The sequence below is a fragment of the Megachile rotundata genome, chromosome 12, assembly GCF_050947335.1.
Source record: "Megachile rotundata isolate GNS110a chromosome 12, iyMegRotu1, whole genome shotgun sequence".
In the NCBI taxonomy this organism is placed as follows: Eukaryota; Metazoa; Arthropoda; class Insecta; order Hymenoptera; family Megachilidae; genus Megachile; species Megachile rotundata.
This window is the reverse complement of record NC_134994.1, coordinates 1,981,292-2,002,836: the sequence shown is the minus strand read 5'-3', so window position 1 is coordinate 2,002,836 and position 21,545 is coordinate 1,981,292. Positions and strand designations below refer to the sequence as shown.

General features: G+C 29.5%; 3 protein-coding genes across 5 annotated transcripts; 1 reads left to right on the top strand and 2 right to left on the bottom strand.

Moving 5' to 3' along the window:
• Nucleotides 1–66: 66 nt before the first annotated feature.
• sea (mitochondrial citrate transporter scheggia) lies at nt 67–3,042 on the bottom strand. The gene is made up of 4 exons (XM_003701894.3): nt 2,783–3,042; nt 1,951–2,385; nt 1,266–1,486; nt 67–1,179 (listed from the first exon to the last, which is right to left on the bottom strand). The coding sequence occupies exons 1-4, from the start codon at nt 2,931–2,933 to the stop codon at nt 997–999; spliced, it is 990 nt and encodes a 329-aa protein (XP_003701942.1). The 5' UTR covers nt 2,934–3,042; the 3' UTR covers nt 67–996.
• Nucleotides 3,043–3,909: 867 nt separating this feature from the next.
• Snr1 (SWI/SNF related, matrix associated, actin dependent regulator of chromatin, subfamily b, member 1) lies at nt 3,910–18,422 on the bottom strand. Of its 3 annotated transcripts, none has more exons than XM_012282123.2 (6): nt 16,524–18,422; nt 5,355–5,816; nt 5,005–5,132; nt 4,396–4,708; nt 4,135–4,311; nt 3,910–4,045 (listed from the first exon to the last, which is right to left on the bottom strand). In XM_012282123.2, exons 2-6 carry the CDS (start codon nt 5,804–5,806, stop codon nt 4,006–4,008), a joined length of 1,110 nt encoding a protein of 369 aa, XP_012137513.1. In that variant the 5' UTR covers nt 5,807–5,816; nt 16,524–18,422; the 3' UTR covers nt 3,910–4,005. The 3 variants fall into 3 exon arrangements, with proteins under 3 accessions (XP_012137513.1, XP_003701943.2, XP_012137512.1); XM_003701895.3 differs by lacking the exon at nt 16,524–18,422 and adding an exon at nt 5,960–6,381; XM_012282122.2 differs by lacking the exon at nt 16,524–18,422 and adding an exon at nt 5,966–6,378.
• Ubr1 (Ubr1 ubiquitin ligase) lies at nt 7,255–16,522 on the top strand. Its single transcript, XM_012282120.2, has 3 exons — nt 7,255–7,492; nt 7,802–8,020; nt 8,713–16,522. The coding sequence occupies exon 3, from the start codon at nt 8,745–8,747 to the stop codon at nt 14,088–14,090; it is 5,346 nt and encodes a 1,781-aa protein (XP_012137510.1). The 5' UTR covers nt 7,255–7,492; nt 7,802–8,020; nt 8,713–8,744; the 3' UTR covers nt 14,091–16,522.
• Nucleotides 18,423–21,545: the final 3,123 nt, after the last annotated feature.

The following is a 21,545-nucleotide window of genomic DNA, read 5'->3' as shown; positions in this document are numbered from 1 at the left end:
TTTAGATATAAAAATATTGTTAAACTGTTAGCATTATAGATTTTAATAGGGTCTTTTGTAAACATATTTAAAAACAGCACTATAAAGATATATATTTTGTTGTATAAATAATACAAAATGTTATGAACAATAGTTTTCAGTGGTTTAAATAATAAAATAGATATTTTGCATTTCTTATAAGATTACAAAATTATGTATTCTAATCTTTTTTACACATTGATTTTTGTTTGAATGTCACAGCCATTGTAATTAACTTTTTATACTCTATGAGATATAAAGAATATCTGAGCGAAGAGTGTTATATTTATTGGAATGTGCACATACATCTGATTTTAGTAAACAACTTTTTATGGTTTTTAATATTACCTACTACAGTATTTCAACATTATTACATACACTGTAATTGATAAAAACATATACAAAAATAAATCTATTTTCCTTCGCTCAGGTAATAAATATTTTTTATTCTGTACCAAAACTGTACATTATTTTCTAGAATAGATGATATACACGTATATATACATGACTTATGCATATTACGTACAAAACATTTTCATATTATAAACATTTATTCGAAGATTCGAATATATAGGAATGTTAAATATATAATAATATTTTACACAATATTAATGAACTGATATATAATCAGCAACAACAATAATTCTAGGCACAATTGAATTTGTTGTGAATTTAATTCACATTTAATTCACATCTTCCACTTGTGCATCGGTTCTATGTTAAATAAAAATGCACATAAAAAAATATATGTATAACAGAATTTGTGCTCTATGCAACTGTAGCTTTCAATATTGATATTACAAATGAATCCTTTTGAAATAATTTTATATTCTTCAATTTACATTAAAATCCGTACTGTAGTAACATATTTAAAACAAGAAACATTTTTAGAAATATATTATTACAAATATAACTATTAAATTATGAAAGCTACACATGCATTGATATTTTTAAATAATATAGTTACAAAAGTAACTTTCAAGGCCAAATTCTGTTAAATATTTCCATGAAGGAATCATAAATCATGAATGTTATACCAACGTCTAGGCATACTCTACTTAATCTTGGAATGGTTCCTTTATAAAATGCAGTTGGGCCTTCATTCTTCCATATTTGAATCATACAGTCTACACTATTTTTGTACTTTGAGGCTTCTAAGCCCTAAAAATATGATATACATTTAATAATTTATGCTTAAATAAAAAATTACAATTTTAGAGAAAATGTGGAATGCATGATACTCGTACCTGCATTCGAGTCTTTATAACATCAATAGGGGTATTTCCAAAAACTGATACTGCCCCAGCACATGCACCAAATGCACCAACAATTAATTTTGGTATGGGTACATTTTTATCTCCACCTCTGTACCAATCTTTCAATGTCTCCATAACACAAAATCTCATTGCTTGATTTGTTCCTTGTTTTAAAATAGTAGGTGTTAATCCCTGATATATACCTCTAAGACCTAAACAAAAAATTATGTATATAAGATTTCTTTCACTTTATAATACTTTTATGTAATTTATATAATTAAAACCTAAAAATAGTTTATAACATTATGACTAAAAATTTTAATTACATTATATATTATTTAATTAATATTATAAGACACAAAATAGCCAAAATTAATAATAAAGTGAAATTAAACAGTATAAGTATAAAATACTTATTACTGCATTCTTGCAAGTGTAAACTGAGAACCATTGATATATGAGCTTATTTTCTTACATGAAGTTGATGAGGTTCATAGTTCAAGGTAAACTTACATACATTCATATTCAGACTACTGCATAATTAAATTTTTAGTTCGCTTTATGTGTTTCTGTTTCAATTTAAACATATTTACATATTCAATAAATTTATATTTGCAAATTATAATGTATATTATTTGTTTTATTTTAAAAATTAAATTATCAATATTTTATTTACCATGTTCTTTAGTGATCATTGTCACTCCATGAAAGAATCCTCTGTATTTCGGATTAGCAGATCTTTGATCATTAATAAATTTTACTTTAATAGTTTCCATGGGAGTAACAACAAATATAGCTTCACTTGCTCCAGCACATAATCCTGCTATGAAACTCGTTTGACTAGTAAGATTTCCATTTGCATCCACTAGTACACCCTTTATTGTCTCAAAGGAACCAAAACGTACAGCTGATTTTGGTATGGAACCATAAAGTAACACTGAAAGACCTCTATATAGGCCAAAAAATCCTCGACTTTTTATAGTTTTTGTTACACAGTCCCATATTCCTGAATATTCTTTACCAGCTCCAGCTTTTCCATCAAGCTGTAGGTGTGTTTTCACATATTCGGTTGGATATGTAATACATATCTCTATACCACCAGTAATACCCCCTAAGACAAAAATTATTAATATTTTATTATTGTTTTTAGAAAAAAATTTGTATATTATTTTATTAAAACAACATTCACGGAAGTTGTCGCATCTTCAAATAAAAGATAGATAAATATTTTCATTCATTAATGAAAAAAATAATTTTTTGGCTCGTACTTTCAAGGTTAAATATTTTTCAACCTTTGAATCTATCATATGCTGAATGCGCTGACTCAAAGTTTATCTTTCTCTTTTTCTCTCTCTACTTTACACTTATATCCGCTTATATTTCTCTCTCACTCTTAGTTAAGGCACTCATGTTTTACCAGTTTATTTAAATAGTAGGCCAAGCACACTGAACATAAATTATAAAAGTGATACTAATTTGATAAATATTACGAACAAAAAAGCATATACCAGCTATAATTCCTTTGGCACCGCTACTACCGGCAGCTGCTGCAGCTCCATTATCAATAAGCCAGGGTCTAGAAGGAAAAGGATTATTACGGAATGTCGAAATTGTACTTGATTGTTGCAACGGCTTGCGCATTAAGGAACTAATATCCATCTTTTAACTTCGTTTCTATCTGCCGGTAGTCTTTACCCGTTAAACGTTGTATCTAGACTGAGTCGATTAATATCTATACGTTTCGATGCGCGTAGCAAGTTCCCCTTCTCCTGAAATTTCTTTTTCTCATAGATTGAGAATTGAAAATGATAAATTTGATGTTTGATGTAAAATAATAATTGGACGCTCGAATAATCAAAATTCTTTACACCATTAATATAATTTCTTTCATTAATTAAATTAAACAGTAATGTATTTAATAAACTTGAGTTACTTAAAAACGTTTGTTAACATTACGTATTATATATTTTAATAATATTTTATTAATTTAATTTTTTATATAAAATGAATAAATTTTATTTTCCGCATTACCATAATTCATTTATTCTTATATTCATTCAAAATACATTTTTCCTCTTATAATATTTTATCTTTTGCTTAAAAATATTTAAGTTTTCATTTTCGTTAATTATTTTATTTTATTCGTAAAAACAATAGAAAACGTTGTAAGAGTTTGGGTGGGTTTCAAAAAATTGAAAATTTATTTACAATTTCATTACTTCTTAATAGTTACTAAGTTACCAAACATTAATTACATTTTTACAATTAAAAATTAAAATGATGTGATAAAATGAATATGAAATAAAAATTTATGCATAATTGTTTATTCGAATTTTATCTATACTCTTCCACATTTTTCTCAAATTAAAATATTTTAGATTAGCTTTTTGTTAGAGCAATTATTAACCACGAATGGAATAGTGTTACAAATTTCTTATCATTACTGGGAATATTTCGTTATATGATCACGTGAGTTATATTTCATAAATAGAGAAACTAAAATATACTATCAGAAAACTTTTTATATCTGATGTTATGTAACTGAATATATGATGTCTAATGGAAATTAAAAGAGCGATTATAAAGTCAGTAAATAGAATAATAGGATTGTAGGATTACTCAGTAAATAAAAATATAAATTCGAAGTAAATATCTCTTAAACAAATCTATATAAAAAATGCCAAACCTTAGTACTATTATCAATATAATTTACCAATGTAATTTACATATTTTACCATCCAGGTGTAGTATTTGCTAAACGTCGCATCCGTCTGAAATGAAAACGAACAATAAGATCAAAATTCTTTAATTAATGTATGTAAGATTTATGTAAAAATTAACATAAAATAGTCATTCTTACCGTGTATTTCGATCTTGATCACGTATTTTCTTTTCCATTTCTGCATCTGTTAATGTTTCCAAAAACGGCGCCCATTGGTCAGCTTCAGAAGGTGGTCTAAAAGGTACTTCTACTGTAGGTAAAGGGGCTTCAGAAAATGCATAAGTTCTTTGGTGCCACGATAATTGTCCACGAACACTAGACATAAATTTAACTTTTTAACATGTTGTTAAAATATCAATATAAATATTAAAATATACTATAAATATTGTTTATATTTACCTATAAGCAATAGCAGTGACAAACTCTCCACCAAGACCTAATTCAGCACAAAGTTTCATTGCAAATTTTTCAGGATTATTTTCTTTTTCAGACATATCCCACTCCACTTGATCTACTAAAGAAGTGTTTCCCACGTGTATATTTAATTTAATTATAACTCGTTGATCACATTGATCTTCTAAAATTGTTTCTTGTGGAAAAGCTTCAATTTGTTGTCTTATAGCTTGTGCTATAGCTGGTACAAAAGTTAATGGATTTAAATCTAAATCATCACACAATACTTCAGCAAATTGTTCTGGTGTTATAAGGCTTTCTGAAAAGAATATATTATTTTATGGAATGTTTAAAAGTAGTAACATTTTAATATAAATTACATGATAAGAATAGATTATCTGCAAAGTTTAAGTCCTAAGCAATGCATACACTATTGAGTTTTAGAGAATAGATAATGATTTAAAACTATTATTATGTACCTATTTTTGTTTCCCTTTTTAATTACAAACTTGAACAAAATTAATACTTAGGTTTAATTAATATTTTTTATGTTATACTTTACCGTACTTCATATTTTGCCAACAATATATAATTACATTAAACAAATAAATGTACCATTTTTATTCCATGTGAAGGTATCCCGTAATTTTTGTCCTTCAATTTCCATATCTAAACGAATTGGAACTAACATTTCTTGTTGTGCTGCGTTTTCCAAATTTGCTGATGGATCTGTGTCATCAAAACTAAAAAATTAAACAAATATATGTAATACTTATAACTTGGCATGTGTATTTATCCTAAAGTAAATATTTCATTTTATTTGTTTTATATAATATATAATGGAAAACATCTTTTCATTTTTCTTATATAGGAGAATGTCGATTATCCAAATACAATCTAAACATTTGATATAACATAAATTACATTAAAAAAATATAAAATTTATTATACATATAATCATTTACCATAAAGGAAATGTTCTGACTTTTTTATTATGCACTCTGTTACGATTAATTGGTGTAGCTTGAGGAACTGCATCTAGGTGTGAACTATTTGGTAAACTAGGTACCCAAGGCATAGATTTTTTTGATTTTCCTTCTCTAGGTGCTGGAGGCTCTGTCGAATGAACTGATACAGCCTTATATTTATCATCATTGCCTTCAATAATATCTTCTACCTCACTAGCTCTTAAAAGTGATACGCTAGATGCAAGTACATGTTGACTTAATCCAAGTTCTACCAGCTTTTTACGTTCATCATTTGTAATAGATCTCCTAAACATTCCTGGGTAACGTTTATACAATGAGCCCCGAAATAGGCGTAAATAATTGCCCACTTCAGATCCAATACAATAATATTCTCCATTTTCTTCCACTTGGAAACTTATAGGTTTATCACCATATGTACGTAAGGCCATGTTTGCTTTCCTATAAACACATATTTTTGTTTGAAAGTTAAATTCTGACTATTCTAAATTCAAATTTTAATTCAATATGTTATACAACCATTTCTACAAGTAATTTTTGTATAATTTAATATTATTTACATGTTTACTTCTATTTACACATACATATACCTGTTTTGCTGGTTATTTTTCACTTTTTACTTATTACACTTTTATTAACATTTTTATACACTTTAATTGACACAATTTCACTGTATATAATTGATAATTTAATGTATACTATTTAAATAATTCAGTAAACAATAGCTAGTTAAAACTCAATTTTTATTGTATATTTAGACAAATAGTTATGTAGGAGGAGCTTATTTTCAAAGCAAGGAAATCAATCCTACAATAATAAGACTTCGTATTAAAGGTGATTAGTCCTATATTCATAAATTACAAGTAATATTGTTGTGATAGTTTAGTCTTTTGTTAAAAAGTACTTCTCGAAAGAAAAGTTTTTGTTCGTTCTGCGCATATTGTCTCTGATTGGTTCTAATACGCTTAGTAACCAAGGGTAACACGCACACTAGAAAAGTTTAGGGGAAATATATGTCGGTGTTTATCTAGAGAACTATCAAGACGAGTACCGACATATATTTTTTCTAGGCTCATCTACATATTACCACAGTATATTTCTTATACTGTGATATTACTTCTTTGCTCAATGCAAACGCGTGCCAATCTGCACGTGTCCTTATGGTATACTTACATTGAACAAACAACGTTCATTTTATCTTCAGTCCCATATAATTTAACATTTTTTCCTTTTTTTCATATAAGTATTAGGGGTACCGAAAAGTATTCAAAATTTCTTCGATGATTTCAAAGTTTTTTAATTAAAAAGAGGACTTTTTTTAAGAAGGGAATCGAACAATTGCCTTTATGCTGACAAAAACTGTTAGAAAATGATGAAAATTATTTTGTTGATTAGTTTAAGTCATGATTTTTAAGAGAATGATAGGAAAATTTTACGCCATCTGATCTAAACCGGATGTGACCTCAAATGGTGATAAAATTTAAATCTATTTCTCCATAGAATTTTTATAATAAAATAGTAGAATAGATATTTCTGTTGATGTAATATCAATGTTGTGATAAAAATAAATACCTTTTACAAATATGCATTTAAATCTCATATTACCATGATAAAAATATGTATTTCATTAATTTATTATAAAAATTCGTCTTCATACAAATAAATTTTAATTTTACCGCCACTTAAGATCACTGGTATCTTCTTTTAATGATATAATTCTCTTTGTCGTGACAGTAACCAGTGAAAACTGCGGATATGGTTTTACAATCACTTTGAGGATCACTTCAGAAGTATTTAGTGGCGCTGTAATCAAAAGTAAATAATGGAGCGAAAGCGCATCTAATACACATATAATTTTGGATTCTAAAACTTCATAAGCCATTTTGTGCATTGTTCAAGCAGCTGTGCAAAAGTATTGCTTATCATTACGTTTTAAGATGTCAAAACTTGTTTGATTGCGATTGTCGAGTATACGAGTTTTGACGCAAACTTGTGATTATCACAAAACGATAATTTCAAAGCATTATTATATACGTAATTGAAAAAGTCATCTACAGACTTTGTATAACAAAGAACTTTCAATATCTTTTATTAACCTTGGCCTGATCGTCATAACAGTAAGTATCGTCTTCAGAAAAAGTTAAAAATAGTTCTGTTTAGTGAAAAGACTGCTTACCTTTATAAAATAGTTTTTGGAATCGAAACTTTTGTTTTGTCAAAAATATGAAATTTTATGATATAGTAATTAATGTCGTTTTATAAAACTAATAGCCTTTTGATTTCTTAAATAATTCAAATATCACGTTTGATAAATTGATATAAAAAATTAGACGCAATTACTAACATTTTCTAATACAAGTAAAAAAAGCAGTAATATGTCGTGTATATACTATGTCTATAAGTCCCTGGTAACCTATCAATTTCAGATCATGATTGAGTAAAAATGAAAGCATTGTATGAAACTAAACCAAACCGCATAATTTGTATGGATTAGGGTATTTCATTTTATAGGATTTTATGAATGATTTTGAGTACCTAATGTTTACATAGTGGATCAAATAACAATGTAAAATGTATAATATGATGCATCTGCCTTTTGTTGGTACATTATATTAAGAAGTGTGTTGATCCTGTGTATTATTGTGGTTAGTATTACAGTATTTATTAGATATATATGTATGTATATATATATACATATATATACATATATATATATGTTATTAAAATATAATTTAAATAATGTGTTAGTCTCAAAATATTCTTAGTATTTAAATATAGATGAACAGAAAGAGATGCAAAATTATTTAGCTTATAGTAAATTAATAAATCAATGGCTTAATCACAATATTGTATGTCCACTTTTAGTGTTGTTCAGTAGGACTGATTTAAAGGTTTAAATAATTATATTATATTACATAAATACTTTGTGCACTGTTTTTATTACTTTACATATGTAATACAACTGTCGTTTGAAGTATTTAATTAAAAATATAAGTTACAATCTACAGAAAGAATATACAATGAAAAAAATGTTATTATTAACATATTTATAAAGTCGATATCCATCTGATTTTAATATAGCATAAAGAGACAGTTAAATTCATGAGAAATAGATATATAATATTTGTGCACTAAGCTATTGATATGTAGAATAATATTACATGTTACATAATTGATATTGTAAAGATATTAAATTAGTGATAAATAAAGATTAATTTTAATAAATTACATACAATATTGATTTTTTTAAATTAATAATTTTATATTAAAGTTATAAAATACTATAATTTCATAAATTATAAAACAAACGTTAATACATAAATATTTATTATTTCAGTATACGTTATTTTGACAATTTAACTTATCACAATGAATATCGAACATCAAACTATTGAGGACATGGAGTTGTCACCAATTTCATCTGTTCTTCCAAATTTTAGTCATCCATGTGTAAATATATGGATGGAAAAAATGAATAAAGGAGTATTATCATGTACTCATTTTAAGGAACACTGGCGAATTTGGGTTCCAAAAATATATAGTCCAGAACCAGATAGTAATTGTTTAGATTGGAATTTTGATGAAGAAAAGGCACAAAAAATACTTTATAATACCTTAGAAGAGTTTATTTGTAATGGAGATCCACAGGTTGTATTAAAACAGATAAGTCAAACAGATAATGTGATATGTGGTAAAGTATTCAAAATGGGAGAAGCTACATATAGCTGCAGAGAATGTGGTGTAGATTCAACGTGTGTCTTATGCCTGGATTGTTTTAAACAATCAGCTCATCGTAATCATAAGTATAGAATGGGAACCTCTTGTGGTGGTGGATGTTGTGATTGTGGGGATATAGAAGCTTGGAAAAGAGATCCATTTTGTAATATACATTTAGCTGGAATTCAAGCTAAAGAATCTCGTGGAAATAAATTACCTGGAGATATAGCAGAAAGAGCAGTCGTCACTTTTGAAGCAGTATTAAGGTATTGCTATGAAATATTGTCTTTAGAACATACACCAGGACTACCTGCTGATTTATGCATTAAAGAAACTGATGATAATCCTTTGTCATTAACATCGACTTTGGATCATTATTGTACAGTTCTATTTAATGATGAAACTCATACGTTCGATCAAGTAATAGCAACACTTACACGTGTTATGAATTGTTCGCAAAGAGATGCATTAGAATTTGTAACAAGTGTTGATAGAGATGGTAGAGCTGTCGTAGAATGCTCTGATTTTCAACGTTGCAAGGATTTAAAAAATGATATTGAAAAATTTACTTCAAGACATAATAGTCGACCGTTAAAAGTCCTTGTAGTTCATGTTCATGTAATTGCTCATCAAATATTTGCTATGAAGCTTTTACATTGGTTACAACAATTTATAAGTCCTTGTGAGGGGTTCAGGGTGCTTTTTAGTAATGTTGCACTCAATACAAAATTACCAGTTATATCTATTGTAGAAGGTATACTTATGAGAGATTCACAATTATGGAAATCTGCAAGAACAGCGTGGCACAGATTATTAATGTCTGGAATGCTTATGGAATACGAAAGCAAGAAAGCTTTTGCGATTGTGTTTACTTATAATTATGGCTCTGTTATGAAAGATTACATCAGAGATGATCATGATCATTCATTTTCTATTGTTTCTTTCTCTGTACAATTATTTACTGTTCCAACACTGGCACACCATCTAATTGCCCATCATGATGTACTGTTTATCTTGTTAAATACATTTATTTCGGAAAGTTCACGCAAGTGTAATGCAGCAGGAAAATTGGAATTTGAAAGAGATATTCCTAATACTACTTTTAAAAGAGCTCTATATATGCTTCAGGATTTACGATATTTACTGAGCTCCAAACCAGATGTTTGGACAGATGAATTACGGAAAAGTTTTCTACAAGGACTTTCACTTTTACTCACATTGCTTAGTAGCATGCAGTGTATGGATGCTGTAGTGAGACAAGTTGGTCAACATATGGAATATGAACCTGAATGGGAATCTGCGTTCAATTTACATATTAAATTATCTCCTGTTATTAGTTTAGCACTACAATGGTGTGGTTCGGATCAAATTGTTTTAATAAAGGCTTTTAGATTGGTTTTGAGGAGATTATATGAACAACCGGGTCATGAGATTGGACCTCCCCAAGTGAGAGAATTAGCAGATCACAGTGCAACATGTCTTCAGTATGACGTATCTTCTGAACCAGTATCTATACACCTACCACTTTCCAGATTTTTAGCTGGTCTTTTCCCATATCTTGAAAAACATGATTTACATTTTCAATGTGCGGAATTTATTAATCATACGAAACCAACATTAGAGCAAATTATTGAACCAGTAATAGCTACTCAAGTAATGATTGCACAAGTACATAGCGGTATGTGGAAAAGAAACGGATATTCTTTGTTAAATCAGTTATATTTCTATCATAACGTTAAGTGCAGATCCGAAATGCTAGATAAAGATATTATTTTACTTCAAGCTGGAGCATCTTTGATAGAAAGCAATGAATTTTTAATTCATGTTCTGAATAAATTTAATCTTCTACAGTGGGCAAGTTTAGATTTTGATGTTAATGCTGTTAAACATCTTGAAGATGAGAGTATTAGGCAAACTTTGGTCGAAGAATTTTTAGGATTACTTATTACAATAATTGGAGAAAGATATGTGCTTGGAGTTGGACAGGTTACCGCTGATGACATATTGAAAAAAGAAATAATTCAGCAACTGTGTATTAAACCTCTTTCTCATTCTGAGCTTACTAAAACATTATCAGATGATACACATTGGGAAACTGAAATGGAAAGGGTAATACATGATGTTGCAAATTTTAAAAAACCTTCACAAGGATCAGGAGCAAAAGGAGTATATGAACTAAAATCTCATTTATATTCAGAATATAACGTATTCTTTTATCATTATACAAAAGAAGAAGTAAGCAACTCTGAAGAAACTCAACGAAAACGGAGAAAAGCTCTAGGAGAATTAGAATGTTGTCCACCTCCTAAACTTCCTAAATTGACAGAAGTGTTTAGTTTAGTTACTAATTTATTACAATGCGATGTCATGTTACATATTATGCAAATTGTATTAGAGAGAGCACTTAATTGCAGACCTCGTAGATTCTCAGAATCACAAATACATAAAATTTTACATCTTATTGGGTATGCTCTACAAGAACAAGAATCTGGTTATTATCCATTTTTTGCTTTTACAGCAAGAGCTGCTAAATGGAAAATTTGCAAGTTGTTAGAAGAATTATCTAGCAGTCCACGTGTAGAAGCATATAAAGATTTATTAACTTGGGTTTTAACAAAATATAGAGAAGTTGCTGGTTATACAGCAATGGAAGTTAGTACAGCAGCTGTACCCTGTACAGAAACTACAACTGAAAACGTTGAAAGTGATAAGGAGTGGAGAACCAAAATGGCAGCAGAGAAACGAGCAAGAATAATGGCACAAATGGCTGCTATGCAAAAAAATTTTATGAAAGAAAACGCTGAACTTTTTGAAGAAGCTGCTTTAGATGTGAATAAGTCTAATGATCGAGATTCTAGTATGAATTTGAGCGAATGTTCTCAAAAAACACCTGTTGCTGTTGGTATTGGACAAACATCAAGAATGTCTGAAGAAGAAACTTATAAAACTTGTATTTTATGCCAAGAAAATCAAATTGTAACAGCAACTGGACCAGCGATGGTATTGGCTGCATTTGTTCAGCAATCCACGGTATTGTGTCAGAATAGAGCTTCACTTATGAATATTGAGGAATCTACCCCATTATATCTTTCTTCAAAATTAGGAGCATCACCGCATACTAGTACTTGTGGTCATGTAATGCACGTTCATTGTTGGCAAAAATATTTTAATAATGTTCTTGCTAAAGAGAATAGAAGACCATTTCGTTTACGACAACCTGCAGGTTTCGATGTGGAGAAACATGAGTACCTTTGCCCACTTTGTGAATGTCTTAGTAATACTGTCTTACCTCTCTTACCAGCCCTGGGAACACTACAACCAACTCCTCAAAATCAACCTGAACTTGATTTTGGTACATGGCTAGAAGCATTAAAAATCACAGAATGTAATCCAAGTGGAAAATTGTATAAAGCACAATCTAGTAAGGAAAATAACGATTTTGTGTGTCCGATTTGCGTAAATACTAAACCTCTAGGCTCTTTAGACGATGGATCACTTTTATGTCCTATAAAAGCTATTCGTCATGAGCTTGGAAATGTGGCGACGACTTTTGAATCAATTTATGGACAATCAGGCGTAACACTTTCTGAAAATTTAGTATCTACAATTCATTTTTTTGCACAAGCAACATACACAAAACAATACGGCACTGAACCTCTTGAAACTGACTCTAGGCTACCGTTATTAGCATGGAAATCTACAGCATATAGTATTCATGCTATAGAATCCCTTCTGCAGGATATGGATAAACCTTTATTAGGTGCTTTATCATCTAGACAGAGGGATAATTTAGAAGGACTTGCTAGGATTTCAGCTGTTTTAGGATCTACATGTGTAAATGGTGCTAGTACAAATTTAACATGGGCAGATAAAGATACCATTGGACATCATGCTCTTTCTCTTTTGACTTTATTATTAAAGAATCCAGATGAAGGAGCGAGTATTTTAGACTGGGATCCATTTGGAGTGCTTATTCCTTTAATTAATTCACTCTCAAGCCTTTTTAGTACAAAATTTGATATGCCACCATCAATAATTACCGGTGGAGTATGTGAATTTTATGCCCTGCAGCTTGTATTTATATCTCTTATAGTTCAAATATTATTAACAATAGAGTTTAACAAACAAATGGATATAGATAGTGAAGAAGAATGTGAAAATACACACTCGGAATCCATTCTAACATTGGCTCAAACTTTAAACATTAATGTTGGTACTGAAACAGCTGCTACTATATGGAAACAAGTTAGAGAGGCTTGTTTGCCATTTCTTAGATGTTGCGCACTTTACTTTCATTATATAACTGATGTTCCAGCACCAGAGGACTTAACTAAACCATATGGAGCTACATATGAGAATATCTGTGCATATTTAGGATTACCCACAACATGTGATGATTTAGTAAAGCCAAATTTAAATATAATTATAAAACTGATCGATATTTGGAAAAGTCATCCTACTGTTCAGATGCATTTATCTGGTACTAGAACAGTCACAATAATAAAAAAACCCTTGAAAGTTAACAAATTAGTGGAGCTTCCAGAGGATTATAGTGAACTAATAAATATGATATCGTCGTTCACATGTCCCAACAGCGTCCGAGAAGATTCGAAGACGCCGACACTTTGTCTTGTTTGCGGAGAAATGTTATGTTCCCAAAGTTATTGTTGCCAATTTGAATTGAACAATGCAATGGTTGGTGCGTGTACATATCATGCAAGTAAATGCGGCGCGGGTGTAGGATTGTTTTTGCGAATACGAGAATGTGAAATTCTTTTCTTGAGAATACCAAATCGAGGCTTCTTTGCTTGTCCACCTTATCTTGATGAGTATGGAGAAACTGATCAAGGATTACGAAGAGGAAATCCACTACGATTGTGTCATAATATGTACAAACAATTGAATCAGTTGTGGTTGGGACATGGACTATATGAATCCATATCACGGGCTGTTGAAACTTTAAGCACTCCTATATCAATACGATGGCAGCATTTATAACCATCTTAGGATTTCCTATGCAATCTAGCCTGAACGTTTAGTTATGAATACTAAATCAATATTTGGCATAATCATGGCTGTTCAAACTATGATTGTTAATTATTTGTTTAATCATCACAATAAATTGGTGAAATTATTTATTTTGAGAACACAGCGAGGATGACTTTATATATTTAAATGAATCGGATATTACTCTCGTTGCAATGTCCTTTTAGATTATTTCAGAGTTTACAGAATTTTCTATTATAATTGTGTAAATTAAATATAAATTTCTTTATAATTACTTACAAAATGTACAAATTTTGTTGCTTACAGAAATTAATTTTAATGTCATTCAAATGATTGTCACATTGTTTAAAAAATTGTGTAATAATTGTGTGAATAATTCGATTTGTATAAATGAGAAACATTTTAGTGTTAGCTGATTTAAGGTATTCTTAATGTTTATCATCATTTTTCTCGTCAGTTTATGCAAATGTTATAGACTATATTTAAAGTATTTCACGTCATAAACTGTTATAAATTTAGACAAGTTAAATACATAAAAAATTGAAAGTATAAGTTATAAATACAAATAAGTTTACAGTAGCTAACTTTATAATAATATTTGTTTAATTTCAAAATTTTTTATAAAGTTATATCTTAATAGATAAATAGCGGAAAATAATTGATCTGAAATGAGTTTTTAATAATTAAAATAAATAATGTGACATAATATTTGTTTTCTTATTGCTAGTCTTTTAGTTCGATATATTTGATACAATAAAGTATATAATTTAATGAATCTCCTTACATAATGTTAACATTTTTATATTACTTAGATTAGTTTTCTGCTAATACAGCATTGTATTAACTTGTATATTATACAGTTATTTAATATAGAATTACTTATGTATAAGTTTATAATGACAGAAATAATATGTAAATATTAATTATATTCTTGATCAATTTAACAAATTTGAAATCCTTACATAAAAATACAGATGCGAATATATTCTGTCTTATTTATGTGCGATAGATTTTGATAAAGATTATTTATAGAAAGATAACAATATATAAAATGTTTAAAAGAGTGATTTCAGAATAGATTTTTATTGTTAATAATAGAATGCAATGCAGTTTTTATCAGACTTGTATATTTAATGTCTGTTTTTTTAATAATACAGTATAGCACACAGTATATTTCATTGCTCCATCAATATATTTTTAGTTATTATTTATTTCACTTAAAAATATTAAATGAAAACTTCGGATAAAATGTAATTCAGTATTTCACCTTTCAACGGACTGTTTTACCTAATGCTTTATAATATTAATACATTTGTTTTATTTTTTGATTAATTGAAAGAAATATATAAAAAGTACAAATAATAAAAAAATGTATTGTGAATTATTTACAAATAATTGATCACTATGAGTTTACATACTTTATTATTATTATCAAAAAGTTGGTGATTCCTTTTTGAAATTTATAACATAAATACTTTTGTTATAAATACAACATGTACTTTAAATGAGAATATCATACAAATGATTAAGTATGCAATAAAATATAAATTTAATCATCAAACTAAACTTAAATTCACATATGTACATAAAACATTTGCACATTTTCTCAAGTAAACAATATTAATATATTTACATTTTAAAAACCAAAAATGATATTTTCTTTAGAGATGAAGCCACAGTGAAAGCGTCTAATGATATTTAGATTAAATTAGATTACTTTACTTTTGTTTTTTGATAGATTTTATTTATGCATTAAATTAATGTACTATTTTACTCTTCTTATTACCACTCTTTTATGATTGAATTTTTTTCATAAAAATTCTGTACCTAACTAATTTGTTTAGTAATAAGTGGAAACATACTGTTATAAGATAATAATTAATTTATCAAATTAAAAATAACACACAAATTTAATTTCTATTTCACTTTATTTTACATCAATGTACATTTTGAAACTATAGCGGACTTTTTAAAAAAACATGGTATTTTATAGAAATTAGATGTGTCAATTGAAATTACCAATTAAAATTGTTCAGAAATGTAAGAATACTTTATTTAACATATGTATGTAAAGGAAAACTTAGTTTTTAATGTGATTCTTTTAAGGAAATATAACTATTATCTTTCATAAAACGATGTTTATTATATGTAATATATATGATACATACATATATGTGCAGTGTCTACAGATGTATATTTATCTCAATTTTTTATAATAACTTAAATATATATACACTTGTAGACACTGCGTATATATGTATATGTGATATATGTATAATTCGTACTTGTCGATAGCATTATTATTTTAAACAGATAATATCATGTGTAAGAGGTTATGATAACGCCCGATACGTGGGACAGATGTAATACGTAATAGGATTATTTATACCTTCGTTTGTGACATAATAAATTGCATATACTTACTCATGACCGCGTAACACGCGTCTCTTTCATTGTATTAAATCAACATTTCTAATTTTAATTCCAACCACAAATATCACTGTGGTATAATTTCATCCCCAATTGATATGGCGTGACAACACAATATAAGTACTGTGGTGACAATGACTACGTTTCCATCGAGGGTCCAAATCGGGTCAGAGTCGGGTTAGAGTTAAGTTGCCTTGCCTGTTTCCATCGGATCAGAGTTACGTTGGGGTTGGAGTTGGGTTGAACATTACCAACTGCACAAAATCAACTGCCATATTGTGACATGTAAAGCTGAGCAATATTAAGCGTAATGAAATTCACTAGATCGAGCGGTGTGAAGTTCGTCGAATGTTCTCTGTCTACTAACTGTGTTTTTGGTTAGGAGAGACAAGGACGGTAAATAGGATGCTACGACAAAACACACATTCTCCCAACCAAAACTCCTCTGCGAAGAAGTAATATTTCGACAAAATTTCTTTTGCATACTACTCTCAGAAGTTTAATCTAGGTCGGTACGGAGGCCGTTTTTGTAAAAGTGGGACGCGAAAAATTTTCTTCTATAAGAAATGTTAGTTTTCAGTTCATAAAATTGTTTTGGACGAAATTGCAAAATCGGCCTCCGTACCGACCTAGATTAAACTTCTGGGAATACTATGCAAAAGAAATCCTGTCGAAATATTACTTCTTCGCAGAAAAGTTTTGGTTGGGAGAATTCAATACATCCGAGTCGTTTGAATAACAACATGGCCGCTGGGATATCGCGCTGCTTGGTGCTGACTGGGTTCAGGTCTGGCTATACGTACATACATATGGCACCCCAGAGGGTACCGCTAAAAGGGCCCACCATTAAAAAACAGTTTGCATCAAAACTAATAGATGATAGCAATCGTATCATGATATTCTATTTTCAAATGTATTATGTGCAAACACAAAATATTAATTCCAGAAATAATATATAATAAATTAGTTATGTTTTATGTTTTTTTAACAATTTTCCCGATCTTTTCTATGATATATAATTATTTCCTTTTGAACGAATAGGAAATTATAACGAACAAATAATGAAATTAACACACTAATAAGTTAACGAAGTGATATCATAAAAATAATAGTAAAAAATAAAGAGCAATCTTTATGGAGCACCAATCTACGACAAAGTTTGAAAATCATATATGACACTCGGTTACATCTTGCTCTTCATTCACTTTTCTATCAATTATTGCGAAGTGAGCACGTTTAAAATATTTTACTTCTTTATTTTATTCTTTCGTGGCCATAGCCGATACAGAACTGTCGTCAACGACACAATTCATTCTGATGACACACTCATTCTTTACTGCGAAGAAACGTCTCTTTGGAAGGGGAATTCATTTGTACACAACACATGAACAGTCATAACCTGCCTCACTATTTCGATTTTTATTTTCATAATACGTAATTAATATTGTACGTGATTAGGATCTCTATTACATGTATTAAATATTATTGTACATGTATACTATTAATTGCAGATGTTTTATATCTTGTAAATAACAATTATTTAAAAACACTGAATTTATTTTAATATTATTACTGTTAAATAATCAGGATCGGAGAAAATCAAAAACTAATAACACACTTCCAATTACAAATTAATTATTTAATGTTAAACACAAAGAATACACATATTAACTTCAAGATTAATTAATAATGCTGGGATAACTTTCTCATACATCAATTTACACCGCGCGCGTTTTCATTTTACGAACAAGGAGAAGGAAGTGCATTTTTCAATTATTTTTTTTATGCATTTCTAACGAAATGCATTGCTCGCACTGCAAGATGACGCCACATGCTATATTTATTTATAATTTCACAATTACAAAAGAAAAAAAATGAAAAACGTAACATGAAAAGAAACCACCTTCAGTGGGATCGAACCTACGACGAACAGGATGCACAGATTACGAGGCAAGACTCCTCACCTCTCAGCCAATTGTTTACTTGGAAAAGTGTCTTACGTTCCGACACATAACGGACTACGACGTAAGATGTTGCGCGTACATCGATGACTTTACTCCAATAAGATATTGCAAGTACATATAACTGAAATTACGTCGTGTTTGGTCTCATTTTAATCAGGAAAATGTCACGAATATGATGAAACAAGTTGTATACAAAATAGATCAAAAATAAAAAAGTTAGCAATGCACAAGCATTGCAAACAATTGAACAGACTTTTGATCTTTGCCGACTGCCACGACCGCAGTGTCTCTTTCTTCTTCACTCGCTATCCTCCTCTACGTCAGAAACTTTTATCGTCAAATCTAAACCAGTAATTATGCTTCAAATTATATCGTGTTTGGTCTCATTTTAATTAGAACAACAAGACGAATACGATGATCAAAGTTTCATTCACGAAAAACCAAAAATAAAGAATTTTGATTTTTGAATGCAAAAGACAAAACACGCACGAGTCTTTCTTGTTTGCCGACCAATTCAACATTCTATCTGTCTTTCTTTTCCGTTTGCCGATCTCTTTCACGTTAAAAATTTTAATCACCCGAAACACATTACATATTTCCTATACCTGACCTTTGAATATTTTTCTCTTGCAGGAATAGTATTAAAGCAATCACATAAATTATTTTTGTATATAACATTCTTTTATCATTAAATCTATATCTATCTTACAAAATATGTAGAGTTATGGTAATTATTACAAACAGTGCATTTTATTAAAAAAGTCTTTTTATTACGCATATGCTTTATTTATAAATTTTTGTCTCTTCTATTTTTAATACAATTAACTATTTCGTCTCGTAGTAGCAATCGATTTTTCTCTTATATCTGCGTTATTTCTTCCGAGGAACGTGCAAATGTATATACATCTTATATTTCATGCGATACGGTATCTTCTTCGAACCAGTTTAGCATATATGATTTCAGACTAAATAATAAACAAATTATTCATAAATCCTGCGCCGAACGTCCATCGCAGCCACATGTAGAATCACTTGTACGTGAAAAAATGACTAATTTGCTGAAAAAACAAACTAACAACTATAAACGATTATTAACAATATATTCCTTTATTTCTCTAAAATTGCAACAAAAAATTACATGTGCATACATCCGCATATAAAAATTTTTTAAAAATCGATGCCGCGGGCACCCGCCGACCTTGCTACGGCACCATCGTTTCGCCACACGTGCCAGAAAACGAATTTTGCCTCGTCTCGTGAAAAGGAAGATACATTGGAGAGACAAGGATCTATCTATCCTTGTCTATAGCTTCCCAGTTCGCCACCAGAGGTCCCCATTATCGGATTTTGGCTTTCTTGAAAATCATGGCATTACGCTTAATGTCTTGAAAAGCTAAATATTTTTATCGCTGAATGTACATGCTTAATGTGTAACGGGAACTATTTAAACGAGGACACCACGACCACTTAATAATAATGAACTTAAGAGAATTTACATAATGTTTTTGTTTTATAAGAATTGCACTTATTACAAGAAATTGCAAAGAATGAATTCGGGAATCAAAACTCCCTCCGACGCGTGCTGACTAGAGATGGCGTGAAATGCCATTTCTGAATTCCGAGTGATTCAATCACGTTCATATCTAATTACAGTGATTCGTGGTCTTCATGAACGCTTCTGATTGGTACGCAAGTTATGTTCTTAGACCATATGTATATGTACCATATTATAATATGGTTTAAATTTCTTATTAGGAGAAAGGAAAGGAAAAACTATAAAATAATTTTTAGAAAAAAAATACGCCGACTTCGAAATGCACTAAAAAGTATAAAATAATTTCTATTTCCTAATGAAGTAATTTCTATTTCATTCAATCATACAATTACGTAACACATATGAATGAAACCTATTTACTCGTTAGGTATTATATTAAATACATTTCAACCTTTTCGGAGGTTTAAAGAAGATTATTATAAATTAAAAGATTATTTTGAATATGTTATTTAATTTTGCGCCGCCTCCGAAAAGGTTGAAATGTATTTAATATAATACCTAACGAGTAAATAGGTTTCATTCATATCTGTTACGTAATTGTATGATTGAATGAAATAGAAATTACTTCATTAGGAAATAGAAATTATTTTATACTTTTTAGTGCATTTCGAAGTCGGCGTATTTTTTTTCTAAAAATTATTTTATTTCACGCTTTTTATCGGCCGGCAAGACGTGTTTGTAGAAACAGTAGAAAATCGGCGACTGCATGTTGACTCATACACCACCAGAGACACGGAGGCATACGTAGAATTCAATATATTAGTAACAATAGTTTTTCGCTAATAACTCGAAAACTAAAGCTTCCCCTTAATTGTGGATAAGGAAAAAGTTGTTCAGAATCGTGCCCCTGATAACATATTAAAAGGACATTAAAATCGTCCAAAGTTGATTTCAAAACTTTTCAACAATTTTTCGCTAATATCTCGAAAACTAAAGCTTTCCGCGAAATTTGTATATGAACAAAATTGTTCAGAATCATATCCGTGATAAGATATCAAAAGTGCACTAAAATCGAGAAAAGTTTATTTCAAAAGTTGCCGGTTTTTTTGCAATAACAATACTTTGCAATTGAAAATTGAAAAATTTTTTGATAATGGTACCAATGGGGAGTCAGAACCTACCAGATGCAAAAGGTTTCGTTCCGATCGGTGCATCCAGCTAGGCGTAATCGGCGGGCACACATAGAAAAAAAGAAAAAAAGAAAAAAAAAAAATACTGATCGAATTGAGTAACCTCCTCCTTTTTCGAAGTCGGTTAATAAAACATCGTTTTTTAAGGGATTTTGCGTTGCTCGCACGTGTTTTGTTCCGTCAAGGATGTTGATCGCGTTACGATCGGCAGTTCAGGATACTTCGTTCGGTGTTCAATATTGAGGAAAAAATGAGTTATTTATGAATAATTGTTTGAGCGTTTTCATTTGTGTTCTTCTTCTGTGGTTATTGTGTTAGGTAATTGGTGGAAAGTAATATTAAAATGTTACAATGAAACATGAAGTTC